Source organism: Bos taurus, chromosome 7 (genome assembly GCF_002263795.3).
Source record: "Bos taurus isolate L1 Dominette 01449 registration number 42190680 breed Hereford chromosome 7, ARS-UCD2.0, whole genome shotgun sequence".
NCBI classification, from domain to species: domain Eukaryota; kingdom Metazoa; phylum Chordata; class Mammalia; order Artiodactyla; family Bovidae; genus Bos; species Bos taurus.
This window is the reverse complement of record NC_037334.1, coordinates 72,298,752-72,318,960: the sequence shown is the minus strand read 5'-3', so window position 1 is coordinate 72,318,960 and position 20,209 is coordinate 72,298,752. Positions and strand designations below refer to the sequence as shown.

Genomic DNA, 20,209 nt, shown 5'->3' with positions numbered 1-20,209 from the left:
GAAGGTTTAAGAGAATTGTAAATATGGAAAACTTGCAAAGAAAGCATGAGAAAGGTCCAGAGGGTTTGTTGTGTAAGAAGACAGCATTAAATGCTTACATCCAGCAAAGAACAAGCACACACTTTAGAATGAGACAAAACTGGATGTTCATGAGCTATGTGACCTTGAGCAAGCTACTTAGCATTAGCAACACTCAGTTTTATCTCCTATAAAATGACACTAACCTGTCCAGAACACTTTACAGGAGAGTTGGAAAGATCAAATAAGATTAAGCAAATGAGGGACAGCATTTTGTGAAGTGTGATTTTACCAAGTAAATAAACATCGTTATTTTTTAAAGGCCCAGAGATACCCAATAGTTTGAGCACACCGCTGTGTTGACTGGAATTTTTGTTTTCAAGGAACAGAAATGACTCTGGCTCACTTAAGCAAAACAGGATTATTACAAAAATGTGCTGGGAGGTGAAATAGAAGGAGTGAAGTACACGGTGTGATTCATAGAAGCCAAGGAAATATGAAGTTCAGTTCAGTTGCTCAGTCGTGTCTGACTCTTTGCAACCCCATGAACCACAGCATGCTAGGCCTCCCTGTCCATCACCAACTCCTGGAGTTCACCCAAACTCATGTCCATTGAGTCGGTGATGCCATCCAACCATCTCATCCTCTGTCGTCCCCTTCTCTTCCTGCCCTCAATCTTTCCCAGCATCAGGGTCTTTTCAAATGTGTCAGCTCTTCGCATCAGGTGGCCAAAGTTTTGGAGTTTCAGCTTCATATGAAGACCCAGGCACAAAAACAAGAACTAATGCAGCAGGAGAATATTAGTAGCAGCAATTACTTAATAGTCTCCTTTGTTTTTCCTTCTTTGAGTTATTCTACTCAAGTCAAAGTCCCACAGTGAGATAGGCTAGTGGGCAGGGCATCTTGATTTATAGTCCCATGAAGATTATGAACCAGGGAGAAAAGGTAATTTCCCAAAAGGAAGTTAAAGGATTGTTAAAGAAAGGAGAACAGGATAGAGAGTGAGTGAACAGAAAACAAATTTCAAAAGATCATTGATACATTTATGTAATCACATTTGTTGATCAACATGAATAATACTGAAAAAAAACTAAGAAAGTAAAAGTTGAGGCTAATTTAAGGGGAATAGCCTCTTCTAGATATAGGAATATATCTCAACCTCTTTACTTCACCTTGACTTTCCCGGTGGCCCCAGGAGGCTTATTGTATCTAGGGCATAGGTCAATGAGAGTACCTTAATCCCAGAGTCATTACACTTTAACTCTTGGCTCACTTTCCTTAGCTTTCATAGATACCACAATTGACACACCAGACTAACCTGGGAACTTTGAGCTGTTTTATGGCTGCAATAATTGAGTTGTGTCAATAACCTCTTCCTTCTCTGATTCTCTCTCACTTCATCCATGGCTCATACATTATGAATATTCAATAAATGGTTGAATATGTGGAGGATGGGAGACTAGTCTCGCCCATGTTGGGATCTAGGACCTTGACTCCTTTTTCTTTTTTATTAGTTGAGCCAAAGAATTAGATTTTCTTTTCTTAGTTGAGCCACATTTCCTTGCAAGAGCAATCTTATTCCCCTAAATCAAAGTTAACATTTGTACCTGGTGCTTTTACAGGTCTTTACAGAGGTTTTCATTGTTATCTCCTCATCCATCACCTTTCAGTATTTAATGTCCTAATATTCATCTCTCCAGCTAACCTTGCCTTTACAAATCTTTATGTTGTTGTTATTCAGTTGCTAAGTCATTTCCAACTCTTTGTGACCCAATGGACTACAGCACACCAGGCTTCCCTGTCCTTCACTGTCTCCTGGAGTTTGCTTAGATTCATGTTCATTGAGTCAGTGATGCTATCTAATCATCTCATCCTCTGCCATCCCCTTATCTTTTTGCTTTCAATCTTTCCCATCATCAGGGTCTTTTCCAGTGAGTCAACTCTTCACATCAGATGGCCAAAGTATTGGAGCTTCAGCATCAGTCCTTCCAATGAATATTCAGATTTTCTTCAACCCTGAATATTCATTGCTGAAGCTGAAGCTCCAAATCTTTATAGTATGCCTGTTAACACAAGGTGTCATGGGAGGTGCTCTAGAGGAAGCTGACAGTTTGCTCAAGAAAGCAGAGACCTAGATACACCAGTGTTAAATGGAGGCATGAGAGTTCATGTGGAAACATGTTAAAAGAACAGTTCTTATTGACTGAGGTAAAACTGCGGGGATTTGGATAGGTTTCATAGAGGAGAAGGCAATGGCACCCCACTCCAGTACTCTCGCCTGGAAAATCCCATGGACGGAGGAGCCTGGAAGGCTGTAGTCCATGGGGTCGCTGAGGGTCGGACACGACTGAGTGACTTTACTTTCACTTTTCACTTTCATGCATTGGAGAAGGAAATGGCAACCCGCTCCAGTGTTCTTGCCTGGAGAATCCCAGGGATGGGGGAGTCTGATGGGCTGCCGTCTCTGGGGTCGCACAGAGTCGGACACGACTGAAGCGACTTAGCAGCAGCAGTAGCAGCATAGAGGAGGTGGCAAATTAAAAAAATCTCAAATGTTAAAAATATATGTATAAAATTAATAATTCTCAAAGAATGTTCTATATCAAGGCAATTTTGTGTCTTAGCCTCTACTCTTTGAAAGTACCCTACTTTAAATTGCAAATATACTTGAAAGAGGTAACACACTGCCTTGTTTATTAGTTGTAGTAATTTACATATATTTTCTCTGTGTGTGTGTGTGTGCTTATTTACTCCATCTACTCTTTGGAACCCCATGGACTGTAGCCCACTGGGCTCCTTTGTCCATGGGGATTCTCTAGGCAAGAATACTGGAGTGGATTGCCATGCCTTCCTCTAGGGGTTCTTCCAAACTGAGGGATCAAACCCAGGTCTCCCATATTGCAGACAGATTCTTTACCATCTGAGCCACCAGGGAAGCCCATGAAAACTGGAATGGGTAGCCTATCCCTTTTCTAGGGTATCTTCCCCACCCAGGAATGAACCAGGGTCTCTTGAATTGCAGGCGGATTCTTTACTAGCTGAGCTACTAGGGAAATCCCATAAATTTTCTACAATATATAAAAAATAATTTTTTTCCAAATTAATCTCCTTTTATTTTTAACCATAGGATAGTACACATATTGCAAGTGACCCAGCCATGCTTATACAGGAGCTTTTATAGTATAGAATGATATATACAGATTTCTCTTATTACAAGTCATTATGACCTAGACCCTCAACATGCTTATATAATAGTTTCTGTAGTATAGTGTGATGTATATGGATTTCTATTATTATAAGTCATTATGACCTCCAGGCATAAAGCCTAATATTTTTTCCAATAGATGAGAAAGAAAATAGAAAAATTCAGATCATGTCCTTTCTTAATGGACGGTTAAGATAGAGAATCCTTGCAACTTCATCTCATGTTAACTTGGAACTTCTTTGAGAACAATGTTTAGTTCTTTCCCTGCGCCCCAAGGGACATCTGGAGATGTCTGTAAACATTTTTGGCTGTCACAACTGAGGGGGAGAAAGGGAGGGTGCTACTGGCATCAAGTTGGTAAAGGCCAGGGATGCTGCTAAACATCAAAGAATCATCCGGCCCGAAATGTCAAGAGTGACAAGGTTGAGCCACCCTGGTCTTAGAAACACCTTGACCTGCCAACCAACCAGGTATCTGTGTAGATACTAGAAAAGACAATGAGAGTGCAAAACCTTTCATGAAACATAAAAATAAATCTTTTAGAAACAGAGTAATACAAAAATGTTAATAGCAGTAAATCAAAGGTCAGCATGACAATATTATGTATTTTAGTTTTTGATTCTTCCTTATTTGACCCAAGTTAAGAAGGGTGGTAGTGATGGTGGTAATGATGATTCCTAGACATTGGAGTTTGCTTATATTTTTTATTAAGAAATAACTGACATATAACCTTATGTTAGTTCTAGATGTATAGCATAATGACTTTTTATCTGTATATATTGTGGAATGATCACAAATCTAAATAAATACTGATCACCATACATGGTTACTTTTTCTTCTTTTGATCAGAACTCTTAAGATCTACTCTCTTAACAACTTTCAAATATGCACGGTAGTAAGTATTAATATAGTTTCCATGTTTACATTATATTTCTTGACTTATTTACCTTTTAACTGGAAGCTTCTAACTTTTGACTTCCTTTACCCACCCACCACTCCCTGACTCTGGCAATAGCTTTTATTAAAATTTAGATTCCACATATAGTTGGCCCCTGAATAACACAGAGGTCAGGGATGCTAACCATCCACACAGTGGAAAATCTATTTATAATTTATAGTCAGTCCTTTGTAGTCACAGTTCCACATCTACCAATTCAACTGACCACAGATCAGGTAATACCATAGTGTTTATTTAAAAAAACCTGTGTAAGTGGATCCACACAGTTCAAACCCATGTTGTTCAAGGGTCAACTACATGTTGACCTCATTTATCATATCAGGTACTTTGATCATAGGAAGTGGAAAAGGAACATAGAAAAGGAAACAGGACCGAAAGGAGTTCTTAAATGATCGTCTTTCCTTTGTGCATCAGAATAGCACTGTGGTTTAAGAGGGTGGGCTGTATGGCATCAGAAATTCTGTCTTCTGCTCTGCTAACTGTGTGCCATTGGGGAAATTCACTGACTCTCCCTAAGCCTCAGTCCCTTCTTCTGTATTATAAAATAGGGTAATAATAGTGCCGATCTGATCAGTTTATTGTGTGACTTCAAGAGAGGAGCATGTGTGAAATATTTAGCTGTTCTTGACACTTAATAAGCATCCAATAAGTGCTGTAATAATAATCATAGAAAGAGAAAGTGGAATAAATGTATTGATGATGATGATGACAATGATAACAATGACTGTGGTGATAATGATGACTGGCTTTAAATTCCGATGTTGTGGCTTTCAATGCTGGCTCTGTTACTTACCAACCATAAGACAATTGCTTTATTGATCTGCATTTGCACTTCTGTCCACACCTCTTAAGGTTACTGTGAAAACTTAATGACAGGTGCCTGGAACACAGTAAATGCCCCACATCATTGTGTCTGACCTGAAGAACCACACACGATGCTGTCCTCTACGGAAGGGGCTTATCTTTTCTTGTACCCTGATGGCTATTACTTTCCTCAAGGGTGGTGCCTTTGGTAATAGGCTGGGTCAGCAAGAAAAGGTGGGTAGTGGGCTTTATCCCCAAGGTAAGAAAAGCTAAGTGAGCCAGAAGTGGATCAGAAACTCTAGTAGGGAGCTGCTGTGTAGCTCAGGGAACTCAACTCAGTGCTCTGTGATGACCTAGAAGGGTGGGATGGGATGAGGGGAGAGGGAGGGAGGTCCAAGAGGGAGGGGATATATGTATACATATAGCTGATTCACTTTGTTGTACAGCAGAAACTAACATAACATCATAAAGCAATTATACTCCAATAAATAAATTTTACAAGCTCAAAAAAGTAAATAAAGGCCCCTGGCAGATTTGTAGGGCTTGACAGTCCCCCACCACCGCTGTCCTTGGGTTCTCCGAGCAGCTGCCTGGAGTGAGTTACAGCAAAGCCAGGGAAGGCAGCAATCCTGAGGGGCTGTCTGGCGACTGTAGGGCCCGTGTGTCCTTCTCCACAGTCCATCTAGGGAAGAATGGAAGGAGCCCAGGGTCCAGGGAGCTAGGAAGGGCAAAATCACCTCTCCATGTGGAGAAGGAGACAGACAGAGCACCCAAGACAAGTGCCCAGAAGAATAAAAGAACACAGGACACTTCAGAAGGAAGGTCACTGGGAAGCCCCGCTGGAGGACAAGACAGCCAGGGATCCCTGGAGATGATTAAACGGGCGACAGTCTCACTGCAGGGTGATCATTAGCTCTCAGACCCGCTGCTGCAGACATCTGAAATGAGTTCAGATTCCAAAAGCCGGAGTGAGCCGAGTGGTATGGATCCAGAGGGAAGCACATGGCTTAATCAGGACTGCGAAGGCAGCTGACAAATCACAGTGTTATTTGTCATCATCTCAGAAGTCGGCAAGTGTTTGTCCCTGAAAAAATCAATACTTGGAGGCGGAAAGGGCTGTATTTTTAGAAACTCCTGGATGGGTAATTTATTTCAAGTGAGCAGAGAGTTTATTTATGTTGGCACCCCCACAGAACCAATGGACAGTATATTTACACCAAGCCAGAAGACGCTGTCATTTCTTCTAATCAATTTACCCCTTTGAACAGTTGTACCTTGCAGCTTGGAGTGATAAATTCACTACTCAGGCTAAATCTCTACCCAGGGAACCAGTTCCAATGCCACCTTTAGCACTACTTCCTTCTATGGCATGGCCTGTTACATCTGTCAAAACTTTCCCACACAAATTCTGTCTTCTGAGGCACAGTGGTGTTAGCCCCATTCTATAGATGAGAAAATGGAGGCTCAATGATTGAATGTACTTTTAGCCAATGTAGGGTAGAATTAAAAGGAAAGATCTCCTCACCCCTAGTTGTATTTTCCTCAGGTTGGACTTTAAGAGATTGTAAACTAAAATACCTAACGAAAGAGAAAAAATGAAGAGGCAAGAATGTGTTTTAAATGCTTGGCTGCAAGAATGTTTGTGGGAGTAGGGGGTGGGGGGCAGTGTGGTGTACAAGTAAAGAACAGAGGGTCGGCAGTCAGACTCGGATTCAAATTCTGGTCCTGATATGACCACAGGCAGCCTCTTAACCCTTCTGAGTCATAGTTTTCCCATCTCTGCTGCTGCTGCTGCTAAGTTGCTTCAGTCGTGTCTGACTGTGCAACCCCATAGACGGCAGCCAAGTTCTTACTTCATAGAAGAATTGTAAGCTTGAAGAAAAAATAGCATTTCTAAAGTTCTCATCACAGCATCTGACAGAAGTAAGAGTCCAGTAAATGCTACTTATTTTGTTTTATTAGCTATTATTTTCACAGCATTTTTGCAACAGCCAACAGTTGAAACCAGGTCAGTGTTCAGTAGTGAAATATGGTGGCATTTATACAATAGGTTTCTATCCAGGTGTTTAAGAGATATAGAAAAATGTAATAATGTGTAAAAATGTTCACTGTATATGACCACTAAGTCTGACTTTTTGAAATGCATATATGTGGGTGTGTGCCCATACATAAATGTGTGTAGGTGTATGTACATACTTTTTTAAACTCTGGAAATTCTAAATATGCAAGAATATTGGCTAGCTGTAGGTGGTGTGATTTATAATTTCTTCTTTTTGATCATCTATTTCTATACTGTCCAGTTTGGTAGCCACTAACCCCAGGTAGCTATTTAAATTAATTAAAATTAAATAAAAGTTAAATCAGTTCCTCAGTCATACTACCATATTTCCACAGCCACACACGATGTGTGGTTTCCACTTTAGACAGTGCAGACATAGAACATGTCCATCATGGCAGTAAGTTCTACAGGGCAACTTGAGTCTAGAGAATGAAATCCAGGCCAGAAAAAATTAGTCAGGACAGGACCCTCCCTTTACCAAGCACTCAAGTTTTCATCTGCATCTACTTCTTCCTCCTTAATGAGGATGTTAGCTGTTTTTTCTAACACATTACCATTATCACGGTGCAACAAGTGGGGATTACCCTATTTGCAATGGTTCTAACTATGATTAGCTCTCCCAGTGATCCTATTAAAACGAGATCCCTCTGACGTAATAACCTCACAGCATTCCCTCTCTCACAGGAGGTCCAGTTCCAACCAGAACATTTCCACAACACCATCGTGTGTGAGAAGCCCAACAACCACCTCAACAAATTTAAAGGTTATATGTAAGTATTTGCCACCTGTGTGTTGCTTATAAATATTGCCTCTGCAGCTAGAAGTTTTGTCTCAAAATGGCCAAACAAATAAGCATCTGGATCCTAAGAAAGTTTATTTCTTTTTATCTTAAGAAAGGGTTAGAGAAACCTAACTAAATTGAGAAACCTTTTCCAGTCTTTGTTGCTGATGGAGTGACATTTAATTATCTCGCACGTTTAAATTCACTAATAGTTTTTTCAGAACTCTGTGAAACAGCATCAAAATCAAGACCACACTCTGATTCAGGGGAGGCAAATATGATTAAATTTAGACCAGATTTCTGAAGGAGCCTTTATTGCACTGTGGGTAAGAAAGGGGACTTTGGAGTTTGACAGACCTAGGTTTGAAACCAGGCTCTATCACTTATAAGCTGTGTGACCTTGAGTAAATTAATTAACCTCTCTGGGCCTTCATTGCCACTCCTGTAAAATAAAGATTATATCACAGGAATTTTCTTGTCTGAGAGTTGATCATACACAAAGCATGAAAACAGGCAGAGTAGATAGTTCATGATGTTACTGCTATTGCAATTACTGTTGTTATTATTTCAGTTTTGATTCAGCCTGAGAGTTTTGCTGTAATTTTGCTCCCACATTTGACAACTGGTCTTAATGCAAAAGACCAAAAAAAAAAAAAAAAAAAGAGCAGTGGTGAAAGATGTGAATAAAGGCCCTATTCAGGGCTTTAAGCCTTTCAGAGGACTTTCTCAGAACATCATCTCATTTAATCTGCAAAACAACCCAGGGAAGTGAGAATTCTGATTCCCAGTTGTCAGACGGGAAATCTGATGATAAAAGTTTTCAGGATTCCCTCAAGGGCATACAGCAGCTACAAGGCAGGGCCAGGACTTGCATCCTGTCTTTTCACTCTAACCCCTGTGTTTTGCATTGTCTACATGCAGACGATGAGCGCAGACATGTTATGGCAGCTTCTCTACCAATAGGCTTGCAATGAGACTTCAGAAGATTTCTCAGGAGGCAGGTGCCAGGGCTTTCCCACCAACCACTGTTCCCCAGGCCATATGAGATGTCTTGAGGAGCAAGATAAAAGGGGGAAAAGCAAGAACAATGCAAAAGAAATGGCAGATTTTCAGTGCAAATTACTTTTTAAAAAATTAAAGAGCACAGATGGAGACAGACAGAGAAGGGCGCAAGTTCCTGGAGGAGAAGAGGATTCATAGCAGGCATCTGGCGAACTGGAGCTTGTCACCCGCCTGGGCAAGAAGTCCTCCCCTCATGCACAAGTTTTGTGGATTTGGTTCATCCCAAGGCTCCCATGCCTTGAGTCATTCTCCATCCTCTTGGAGAGCAGCCTCATTGCTGGGTTTCTATTTATAATCCTTTCTCCCCCAAACAGCTCATGCCAGCATCCAGCCTTTCTAAGCTTCAGCCTGGGCTCATCTCAGACAGAACTTTCCCAGCTCCATTCAACCCCCAGAACCTCCTCTTCCTGGTCACTGCCTCTAAAGGCAACTTTCCCCACCTGCCCAGGACTGGGTGAGCCCGGAAAGTGCAGTTGGTCAGTCTACCAGCCAGCCCATGGGATGCTGGCAAGTTCTCCATCATGCTCCCACATCTCTGCCGAGGCCCACCACCCACAGATGACCTACACTCTCTTGCTGAGCAAACCACAGGTCTGATGCCTCCAGGTGTCCAGAAGCTTCTTTGGGCCTCCTTAATGTAGGAACTCTCTTGGGGCTACCCAGGCTGGCTAGAAACTGAGTAGTTTTTAATGCTTTGAAGATGAGGAATGTCAGATTTGACGATGCAATTTTTAAGCAATAAGATCAGTCCAGGGCAGTGGTTCTCAAACCCCTTCCCTCCTCTCTATCAAAGGACCTTTACGGTGTCTGACACGTTGTTGATTATCACAGCTGGGACGAGGTGCTGCTGGCATCTGGTGGGTAGGGGTCAGAGATGCTGCTCGGCATCCTATAAGGCACAGAGCAGACCCGCAACAAAGACTAATCCCACCCAAACAGTCAGTAGTATCAAGGTGGAGAAATACTGCCGTGAGTCAGTTAGATAAAGCATCCCTGTAAACAGTGCACTAAATAGAAGGGCTATGAAGGAACATTATGACCAGGAGACGAGGAAGATGCTGTCATAGGTTATCACCTTAGAGCATCATAAAAATGCCCTTTAAACCACTAGCTACTAAACAGTGAATCATTCAATATTCCATCTGTAGCAGCTCCCTCCATAAGGACAGGTGCGTCTCCAACTTCAGCCACCTTTATGATTTGTATCACACTCATAAACACTATATATTACAGATTTTTAATTGGCTTATTTTTCTCTTAATTTATTTCAGAAGAAAAAGTTATGTTACTGGCACTATGGGCAACCCGAATCACTGCTATATATAGCTTGCCATAGATTTATGGCAGTATTACTTTCCATATATAAATTTTATAACAGCAAAATTAGTAAAATGAAATCAAAACAGTTATTGTACTCTAACTACAGACTATTGCCAAAACCTCCTTCATGTTAAAAAATTAGATAAATAAGTGTTAGAAAGGATTAACAGAGATAAACTAAGATATTTCCTTGTTAAATTCAAAAGAATTGCAAATGGAAATGACTGATTCAGTATAAATTAATGGGCTGCTACTTTAAGAATTCCAATGTAGTGAAAATCACATGAGGCTTGGTGTTTGGGGTCTGGGTTCCCAAGTCCTGGGATGTTCTATGTCCCGGAAGTATGTCCTTGGAAAGATCTCTCACCCTTTCTGAGTTTTAACTTTCTCATAAGCAAGGATAATCACCCTGCTAACTTCCCAGAGCTGTGAAGAGTCAAATAAAATCATGTAAGTAATATAGTTTATAAACACAGTAAAGAATTATTCTGAGTGTACTGAGTGGTATTGTAGCATTCTGGAGCCAGACTTCCTGGATTTGAATCCCCTTTCTGCCATGTACTATGATTGCCTCAGTTTTCGTATTTTTAAAATGGGTATGAAACATGACCTACCTTCTAAGGTTGTCATGACCATTATGTAATACGTAGGAAACATGACTGGACCTAGAGAAATGAAGTATTAAAGAGTTAGAAGGAGAGAAAATCCGTTAGGGTTCAGATGATTACTGTTCTGTTCTCCCCAGTGTTGTGAGGAAGTTATATTTAAACTTCCTAAAAATCCCAGAGGGGAAGGACATCAGGACTGAATGAGGACCAGACACAGAGTCCACCCTGGTGTGGGTTGACTCAGAAGTTTCTAGAGTGAAGTGGGAAATTGTGATGCTTCCTGAGTCTAGAAGGGAAGAGCTCTACGGATCTCCCCTTTGAGAAGCTGCCTCCCAGGATGTTGCGCAAAGGCCACTGGTCCTCCTGCTGTGAGGTCTGTTTATTTTATGAGGATGGAGCAAGAGAGGCCAAGAGGGGAGCCTCTGGGCTGCCCTTCCTCAAAGTCTCATGATAAGAGAGGTGGGACTGTCCCTTGTCCTCTACAGACTTGTGTGTGTAGAGTTCAGCTTGTGTGGGTGCAGACCCAGCAGCTGTGATGGGCGTGTGAACACTGCCTCAGGGAGCACAGCACCTATCCTTGCAGGGTCAGAAGCCAGTTCCCCCACGTTTTGCCCCTAAAACCATTTTGAATCTTCCTCATCGGAGTTCTGCCTCTTAGGCAAAATCACATCCTTAGGGATAGGTAATTCTCCTCTAATGGTCCAGTCCCCATTAGGTGTCCTAGGACCAATGAAGTCTTGCATTTAAACACGGGAATTAGTTTCCAAGTTACTATTGCTTTCTGAAGAAGAGGGATCATGTTCACTCACCACTTCTAATTCTGAGACACTACCGTTCCTGTCTTTCATCATCTCCAGGGAACATCCCGATCAGACCAGGACAGGCTTTGGCAGTGAGAGTCTTCTGCTTCGAGGCTGCACCATCAGAAACACTGAAGTGGCTGTTGGCATTGTCATCTACGCAGGTTATTGTCCCTGAACACTTTCCTATGTCCCTGCCCTTTCTCCTCCTTCCTCCAAAACCTCCTCCAAATTCATCTTTAGTTGGTGGGAGCTCACATCACTTCTAACGGGTAGAGGCATGTGATTTCCTGTTTCTCAGCTAAGCAAACTAAGGCTGGAATCACAGCAGCTCACTTGGTCCACAGGAGACTTAATTCGATTCTGAGTCACTGTCACTCATCTGGATAACACGGGGAGGGGGACTCATGCATCCCTAATGGTTTTGTGACAGTAACCATAGGTGGGATTGAAGAGCATCTTCTTGAGCTTGAGGAGTAACCTCACCAAACTTAGCAACATCTCTGTGTCTGCCTCCGTGTCCTCATCTGTACAATGGGAATAACATCTGTATCTGTCTCATAAAGCACTCCTGAGAGCACAGTGGCCCAGACATGGAAAGCACCCAGTGCCGTGTGTAGCACATGAGGCCATGATGAGTCTTGGTTGTTGTTTTTGCAGTTGTTTTTATTATAAGCTTTATTCATTTTGTGGTTCTGTATACGGTGGTCTGTCTCTTCTTTGCACTTTGATTTTGCTTCCCCTTGAGAAAAGACAACAGCAGCACTTCTCATAATGAGATTTGGAGGGGGTCTTGGGACAGCTGAACCCCCAGGACCTGGCACCTGGCGCTCCACAGGTGCTCAGCCCATGTCTGTTTTCACTTGAACAACCGCAAACCTCTATGGAGGTAACGCAGTCTCCCTGGAGTGTCTACCTTCCCTGGAACCCTCCAGAATAAGTTTCCCTGGATCTTGCACTCACTGGGACACCTTATAATATTTTGTTTACTTTTAGTTGGTATGTTTTTGTCTGCATAGAATCCAAACTTTGTTAGACATGGAAGAGCACTAACACATCAGTCTACCCCATGACTCCCTTTGGCAGACTGTGAGAGAAAAGTAGGGTTTTTTTGAAATAGTGTCACAATCTAGCTGGCTATATTTGTCAACACAGGTCACTGCTTTCGAGGGTCTTTGACAGTGGAGTTCAGTGCTGTCTGGCAGACTTTCTAAACATGACCCCTTCAATAATCCCTGCCCCACCAAAAAACCCTCATAAACATTGAGTTTTCTTCTCTACCTGAGCAGAAACAAATCTCTGAGTGGATGACAGGAGTGGCCTATGAGAGGTCAGACAGAGAGGGAGTTAATCATGGTTACTGGGAGTCAGACTGCCTGGGGCTAAACCAGCCCTGGGCTTCCCTAGAAGCTCAGCTGGTAAAGAATCTGCCTGCAATGCAGGAGACATGGGTTCAATCCCTGGGTTGGGAAAATTCCCTGGAGAAGGGAACGGCTACCCACTTCAGTATTCTGGCCTGGAGAATTCCATGGACTGTGTAGTCCATGCAGTCGCAAAGAGTCGGACATGACTGAGCGACTTTCACACACACTAAGCGAGCCCTTGGCTGCAAGTTCCTGAAAAGCTGGTCAAGCTTTCCACACAAAAGGCACTGCTAACCTGTTCTCATAGGACTGTGAGGTTCAAATGAGATGATCTGTGAAAAGGGCTTAACACTAGCCTGGCACACATCAGGGTCTCAAAAAATGTGAGCCAACATGGTACTAATGGTGTTAAGTGTTGTCATCTAGAGCAGGGGTTCTCAGCATCAACACTGGTGACCTTTGTCCCAGATTGTTCTTTGTGGGGGGCGGGGGGGCACCCTATAGGATGTTTAGCAGCAGCCCTGGCTTCTGCCAACTAGATGCCATTGGTGCCACCTCCTCAAAGATGATGACCAAAAATTTCTGAAGACTTTTTCAAATGTGCCCTGGGGAACCAAGTCCCCTGAGGAGAATGACTGGTCTGGAGCTGTACTCTCTGCCTTGGAGGTATAGATGGACACAACAGGAGCGCCTCAGGATCAAAAAAAAGCCAAGTCGAGTTTTCCAAGAGGAAGAAATTCCACGTGGAGGTGTATGCTTCTCACTGCAGACATTTATTGAGGCCCTACTGTGTACCAACTAGTTTAGGTACTTTATATGTATCCGTTCATTCCCTTATGCCAGAGCACACAACCATAATATCTCATTTTGCAGATGAGGAATTGAGATACCAAAGGATTAATTCCACCAAGGTCATATGTCTCCTGAGATTAATTCCCTCCAACCCAAGGTCAAGTGCCTGAGAGCCAAACTCTGTCAGACATTGGAGCCCACGTTCTATCCACCACACCGTGATGCCTCCCCCATGAGACCACATTTTGCCAAAGGGACAGAAGAGTCTTAGGAAGTGAGGAGTGGGTGAAGGGGGTGGTCCCAGGACACCTTGTATGGGGTGAGCCCAGGGCAGGCAGGGACCCCAGCTATGGCAGCCCTTGAACAACTGCAGCCTGACATGATAAGCCCAGAGCGTGCTCACTCCTGCGGTTTCACTGCCACTTTAAATCCACAAGGCCACCAGCTAAACAGCATTAAACCACTCGCTGCTAGAGCTGATGTATTGGTTCTCTTTCATTTTGCACAGGAAACGTATGATGGTGTCTTTTAATTTGTCTTCTGAGGGGTATGGCACAGTAATTAAAATTTAGCAGCCCCAAGGGAAAGGCTCTGTTTAAAGACAAGGCTTAGTTAGACTGTCAGCTCTTAGCTGAGTGACTTGGGTACCAGGGGTCAGTGGAAGGAGAAATAGAGTGGGAATTAGCATCCTGGGTTCTCCATGCGGCTCTGATGTTCATGTATCCTTTCACTTGGAACAAGTCCCTTCTATGCTTCCATCATAGGTTTCTCCAACTGGAGAAAAGGGGCGACTGGATAAGATCAGTAGTTTTTAAATTTTATTATTTTTTCTTTGAACAAAATTTTATGCAGAACTCCAAGACAGGAGAGGAGCTGCCCAGAGTTAATGCTGGGGTGGAGGCCTTTGGCCACTATGCTCTTGTACAAGCAACAAACACCTTAGCAAAGAAGCAAGCATGAAAATGACTGGCCTCAAGTACAGTGCTGCCACAGGGCCTTGGCATGTACTGTTCCCCAGCCCAAAGCCCTTTTCTACCAACTTTTTCTCTCCATTCATGTCTCCTTTAAATGTCACCTCCTCTGAGAAGCCTTCCCTGACCATGCTCTCTAACGGCATCTCTTATTTTTCTAGCCCTTATTTATTGTTTACTTCATGGGACTTACAACCAACTGTAATGACCTTATTTACTTGTTTGCTTGCGTATCTTCACCAGCATGTGAATCGTCTGTCTTAACTACTGTATCCCACCACTAACCCATAACAGCCCCTTTGTGCAAATTAGAAGATGGCCCTTCCTCAAGACAGCCTTCTGTTGTTTGCTAGAAATGTGTCCTAAGAGGCTTACAAATCGATGACAGCTACAAAGTGAGGGCTGCCTCTTGAGTTGTGTAGGACACAGCCTGTGCACAGGAGCCTGGTCCACGCCCCCTCCCCACCCCCATGTCCAGCAGGTAGGGGGTGTTCCGTAAAAACCCGCTGACCAATTGTGTGAGGTCTCTCCAGCTGCTCCCAGAACCTCCCTATGCCAGGACACATCCAGGTTAGAGAATGAAGCCTCTCTTGTTTTGTTAATTTTTTTAGGTTTTTTTTTTTTTTCAATTGGAGTAGATGTGCTTTTACAGTGTTGTGTTAATTTCTGCTATACAATAACATGAACCAGCGATTTGTATACACATATGTTGTATCATATATCCCCTCCCTTTTGAGCCTCCCCCCCCACCCCCCCACACCCCACGCCTCCAGGTCATCACAGAGCACTGAGCTGAGCGCCCTGTGCCGCACAACAGCTTCCCACTAGCTATCTTGTTTACACACAATAGTGTACACATATCAATCTCATTCTCCCATTTCATCCCCCCACAACCCCAAGACCCTTCCTGTGTCCACACATCCACTCTCTCCGTCTGCACTCTGTCCCTGCCCCGCACAGAGGTAAATCTCCTGCGGGAAGAGCCAGAGGCAAACGGGGGGCCAAAGACTGACGATCTGACTTCTCCCACAAAGGCCATGAGACGAAAGCCATGCTGAACAACAGCGGCCCGCGGTACAAACGCAGCAAGATCGAGCGGCGCATGAACAGAGACATCTTCTCCTGCATCGGCATCCTCTTCCTCATGTGCCTCATTGGAGCTGTAGGTATGGAATGTTCTGGAAAGAACAACCCCACAGGCATCTTCTGTTTCTTTTGTGCCAGTTGCCTCAACACAGAGCCTCAGTTTCCTTATCTACAAAAAGAAGTTAATAAATAAAAACAAGCCTACTCTGTATTTAACAGGGTGCCCATTCAGCCAAAATGCAGGTGACATTGTTCTGAAAGTTGTATGTGCCCTAAATCTTAGGAAGAGCATCTGGCATGTGTCTATTCAGGAAATACTTCCTGAACCCAGGCACCCCCTTATCCAGAGAGGGTAACAGATGAATCAATCACAGGACTGTCCTCAGAGAGCAGGAAGGTCCTCAGAGTCCAGCAGGAACAAGTCCAGCCAGAGAGCAGAATCAATAACACCATCTGTCACATTCAGTGAGGGCGGCACCAGGTACTGTGTTCCTTTCCTAGTGCTGCTGTAAAAGGTTAATGCAAATTGAGTGGTTTAAAACAACACTAGCTGATTCTGTTACATATCCAGGGTTCAGAAGTCCAAAATCAATTTCACTGGATTAAAACCAGGGTGCCTGCAGGACCGGCTCCTTCCGGAGACCCTGGACTGGGGGGAGCAGCCCCTTGTCTTTTTGGTTTCTGCTGGCCACCTGGGTTTCTGCATTTATGGCACTGGGGGATTTTCAGGACTTCCAGGTGGTAAAGAATCCGCCTGCCAATGCAGCAGTCGTAGGAGACTCGAGCTCTGTCCCTGGGTCAGGAAGATCCCCTGGAGAAGGAAATGGCTCCGGTATTCTTGCCTGGAGAATCCCACGGACAGAGGAGCCTGAAGGGCTACAGTCCAGAGGGGTCATGAAGAGTCAGACACAACTAAGCGAATGAGCACACACACACACACACACACACACACACACACCTTCGTTTTCAAAGCGCCTTACTTTACATCTCCTTCTCCTTGTCTGTGGGCATATCCCCCTGTGCCTCCTTGTTATAAGGACACTTGTAACACCATCATCAGGCCCACCCGGATAACCCAGGCTCCTCTTCACCATCTCAGGGTTCTTCACTCAATCCTGTCTGTAAGGTCCCTTCTGCATACTCACAGGGCCCCAGGTTGAGTACGCAGACACCTTAGGGGACAGCATTCAGCCTGCTGCTGGTGTTATGGGAGCATCAAGGAAGGAGGTCTTTCTGAAGCTGATTCTCACCAGAAGAGGAAGGTGGCAGGGACAGGATGGGGCCGGCAGCTGTGAAAGAAAAGAGAGGACGCTTTACCCCAAGGACAGCACAGACAAAGCACAGCGGCAGGAGGGAGAATCATTCTTTTGCAGAGGAGAGTTTGGCTATTTGGCAAGAGCAAAGCCAAGAATGGAACCCCGAACAGAGCAGGCTGAGGCCAGGATCTACTACAGCCAATGTAGACCGCTGTGGGAGGAGTGATCCGGAGTTATTTCAGTCGATCCTTGGAGGGTAGGCAGAGCAGCGAGTACGATCCTCGTTCTTACTCTCCCCCTCTATGGCTCAACACTAAGGACGGTTCTTGACACCCTAAAGGAGGCCTTCCAAGAAGCAGGGAGGATCAAATTGAAGAACTCATATGCTGAGTCCAGAGCCCCCTGCTGACTCTGCACCAGGGAGCAGCTGTCTCGTTTGCTCTTCACTTGCTTCTATCAGAGATCGCACCCATCACTGTTGTTATACTTTATTTTTTAGAAACTATTTCTTTTTAATATTTATTTATATTTATTTATTTGACTGTGCCAGGTCTTAGTTGCAGCATGTGGAATCTAGTTCCCTGACCAGGGATCGAACTCAGGCCCCCTGCAATTGGGAGCACAGAATCTTAGACACTGGACCACCAGGGAAGTCCTCATCACTGTTTTTAAGACAGTGTCCAAGACCTAAAACGTTGCCCAGCCCACAAAGTTCTTATGTGTGACCACAGTGAAGACAGGGGGCGTTAGTCTTGTGCATGGCCTGGAGTTTTGAATGAATGCAGTTCCCACGGCACTCCAAGGGGGGCTCAAAGCTGGAAGGGCAGTACCTGCAGGGAGCAGAAGCCAGCAAACAAGAAAGCCACCGATTGGTTTTGTGGTCCATCCGTGTCAGCAGAGATGCTGCAAAACTCTTGGCTCTGTTTGGGGAAGGTTTTTTAGGGACTGTCAAACCGGGAAAGGACATTGAAGATCATGTCACTATGTCTCTAGAGAAAGGAGGTTAATGATTAAAGGGTCACAGAGTTAGACAAGATTCAGATTGCCCAAAATAAGAAACACTTTGAGAAAGTAATGGGGAGGGGCAGGATTCTCTTGTCTGAGAATAACAGCTCATAGAGTGACAGGCCTCTGTTGGCACCTAACTAAAGTATAGCTCCTGTAGGAGGGGATGGCTCACAAATGAGCACCATTCCAGGGTTATTTATCACACATTTACTTTACCAGCCTTCCCTGGTGATTCAGCTGATAAAGAATTCACCTGTAATGTGGAAGACCTGGGTTTGATCCCTGGGTTGGGAAAATCCCCTGGAGGAGGAAATGGCAACCACTCCAGTATTCTTGCCTGGAGAATCCCACGGACAGAGGAGCCTGGCAAGTGAACGGCTACCTACTCCAGTATTCTGGCCTGGAGAATTCCAAAGACTTTATAGTCCATGGGGTCACAAAGAGTCAGACACGACTGAGTGACTTTCACTTCACTACTTTAATGTATGAAGATGGAATTTCTTTTTTATTTGTCTGGATTGTCTTCCCCAGACCTTTCTGATCACCCAGTACCCACCTGGGCTTCAGAATCCCTCCAGGCCTCCTCCAGGCAGCCTGCTCTGATTTCTTTTATGATCTCTAGCTCCTCTGAAAGCCAATGATCCTTACTCTGTACCATATATTTGGCCCTTAACCTCACATCTATAAGTCTCCTTTATTCTGCTGTGTATGATGGTATTTGGTCCAACCTCTTGGGCAAAGAAGTATCTTAGGGTCAGGGTGGCATCCTTATTGCCTTTTATTCTCTATAGTTTCTGTCCTGGAGTCAAGAGCATTATACACATAGGCGATCCTGTTCTCACAGTAACCCCATAGGGAAGGTACTGTTACTAATTGATAGATAAGGATGCTGAGATTCAGAGAGCTCAGTGCCAGTTGCACTTATCAATCTGCACTTGATGGGTGTTGCTATCCCCATTTATAATTAGAGAAACAGAGAGTTCAGTCCGTATCTGAGGCTGTTGCTATGGGCTCTTATAGCATTCCAGGATCTAGCTCATGCCAGGTGAGATTTGTATCTTTACATCAGACTCCATGACTTGGTAGGGAACTCCTCAAAGACAAAAAGTAGGACCAACTCCTTTTTGAATTAATCAATTTTGGATATAGGGAAGGAGAGAGGCAGGGAGGAGTGAGTAAATAGAGTTGATGGATGGGTGGGTGGGTAGATGGATGGATTGAGGGATGGATGATTGGATGGGTGGGTGCATGAAGGAGAAAACAAACAAACTCTTGTCCCTTTCTCTATTTCCAACTCCTCTATAATAGGATTTAAACAAAATCTAAGTAATCACCATGCTAGTCTCCTCTGCTAGGAGGAGAGATTGAAATGTAGGGTATGTGAAGGACCACTTAGAGCTAAATGAATACACACACACACAGTGTTATATAGAACAAGGATGTGCTCCTCCAAAGCACACTGATTTCTGGCAGTAGGTCAGGGACGGGCTGATGTGATTGACCAATTGAAGATTAAGTGGAGATTTTGCCTCATGCTTGGCTTTGCCTCCTCTCAGGTCACGGCCTCTGGAATGGAACCTTCACAGAGCACCCTCCCTTTGACGTTCCAGATGCCAAGGGCAACTACCTTCCCCTTGCCCTTGGGGGCTTCTACATGTTCCTCACCATGATCATCCTGCTCCAGGTAGGAGGTCCTCCCCATCTCGGGGCTCAAAAGACTAACGGCCAACACCTGTACAACTTTGCAAAAAAAAAAGAAAAAGAAAACTCAGTACTGACCCTGAGAAAGAACTAACTGGACTGAGATGAGAAAACATTGATTGCTTCTTATGGGTCTTTGAAGGTATTCGTATCTGGTATAATGTCAGGACCAGCCCTGCCTTGTGGAGGGGACCTTGGCCTCAGATAATAACAGAGGGAATATTTATCAGACTCTTGTAATTTAAAAGTAAGATTACAACAGAGATCCACGGGTGCCTGTCCTGCCACCAGATCTAGAACTGGTAAACCTTCTGACCTGAGAACCACAATGATAACACAGCACAAAGAATGAAAACTTCCGAGCCCCAAGCATTCAGAGAAAGAAACCGCAGGTTAGCGTTGTCATATTTGTTAGG

The 20,209-nt window shown here is 44.0% G+C and overlaps 1 protein-coding gene across 2 annotated transcripts in view; it reads left to right on the top strand.

Moving 5' to 3' along the window:
- The window catches only part of ATP10B (ATPase phospholipid transporting 10B (putative)), a 316,602-nt gene that overhangs the window by 215,943 nt on the left and 80,450 nt on the right, over nucleotides 1–20,209 (top strand). For both annotated transcript variants that reach the window (XM_024995294.2, XM_015472347.3), the window contains 4 exons: nucleotides 7,729–7,814; nucleotides 11,673–11,779; nucleotides 15,777–15,908; nucleotides 19,649–19,776. In XM_024995294.2, coding sequence (XP_024851062.1) covers nucleotides 7,729–7,814; nucleotides 11,673–11,779; nucleotides 15,777–15,908; nucleotides 19,649–19,776 — 453 coding nt within the window. The remainder of the gene's footprint in view (nucleotides 1–7,728; nucleotides 7,815–11,672; nucleotides 11,780–15,776; nucleotides 15,909–19,648; nucleotides 19,777–20,209) is intronic.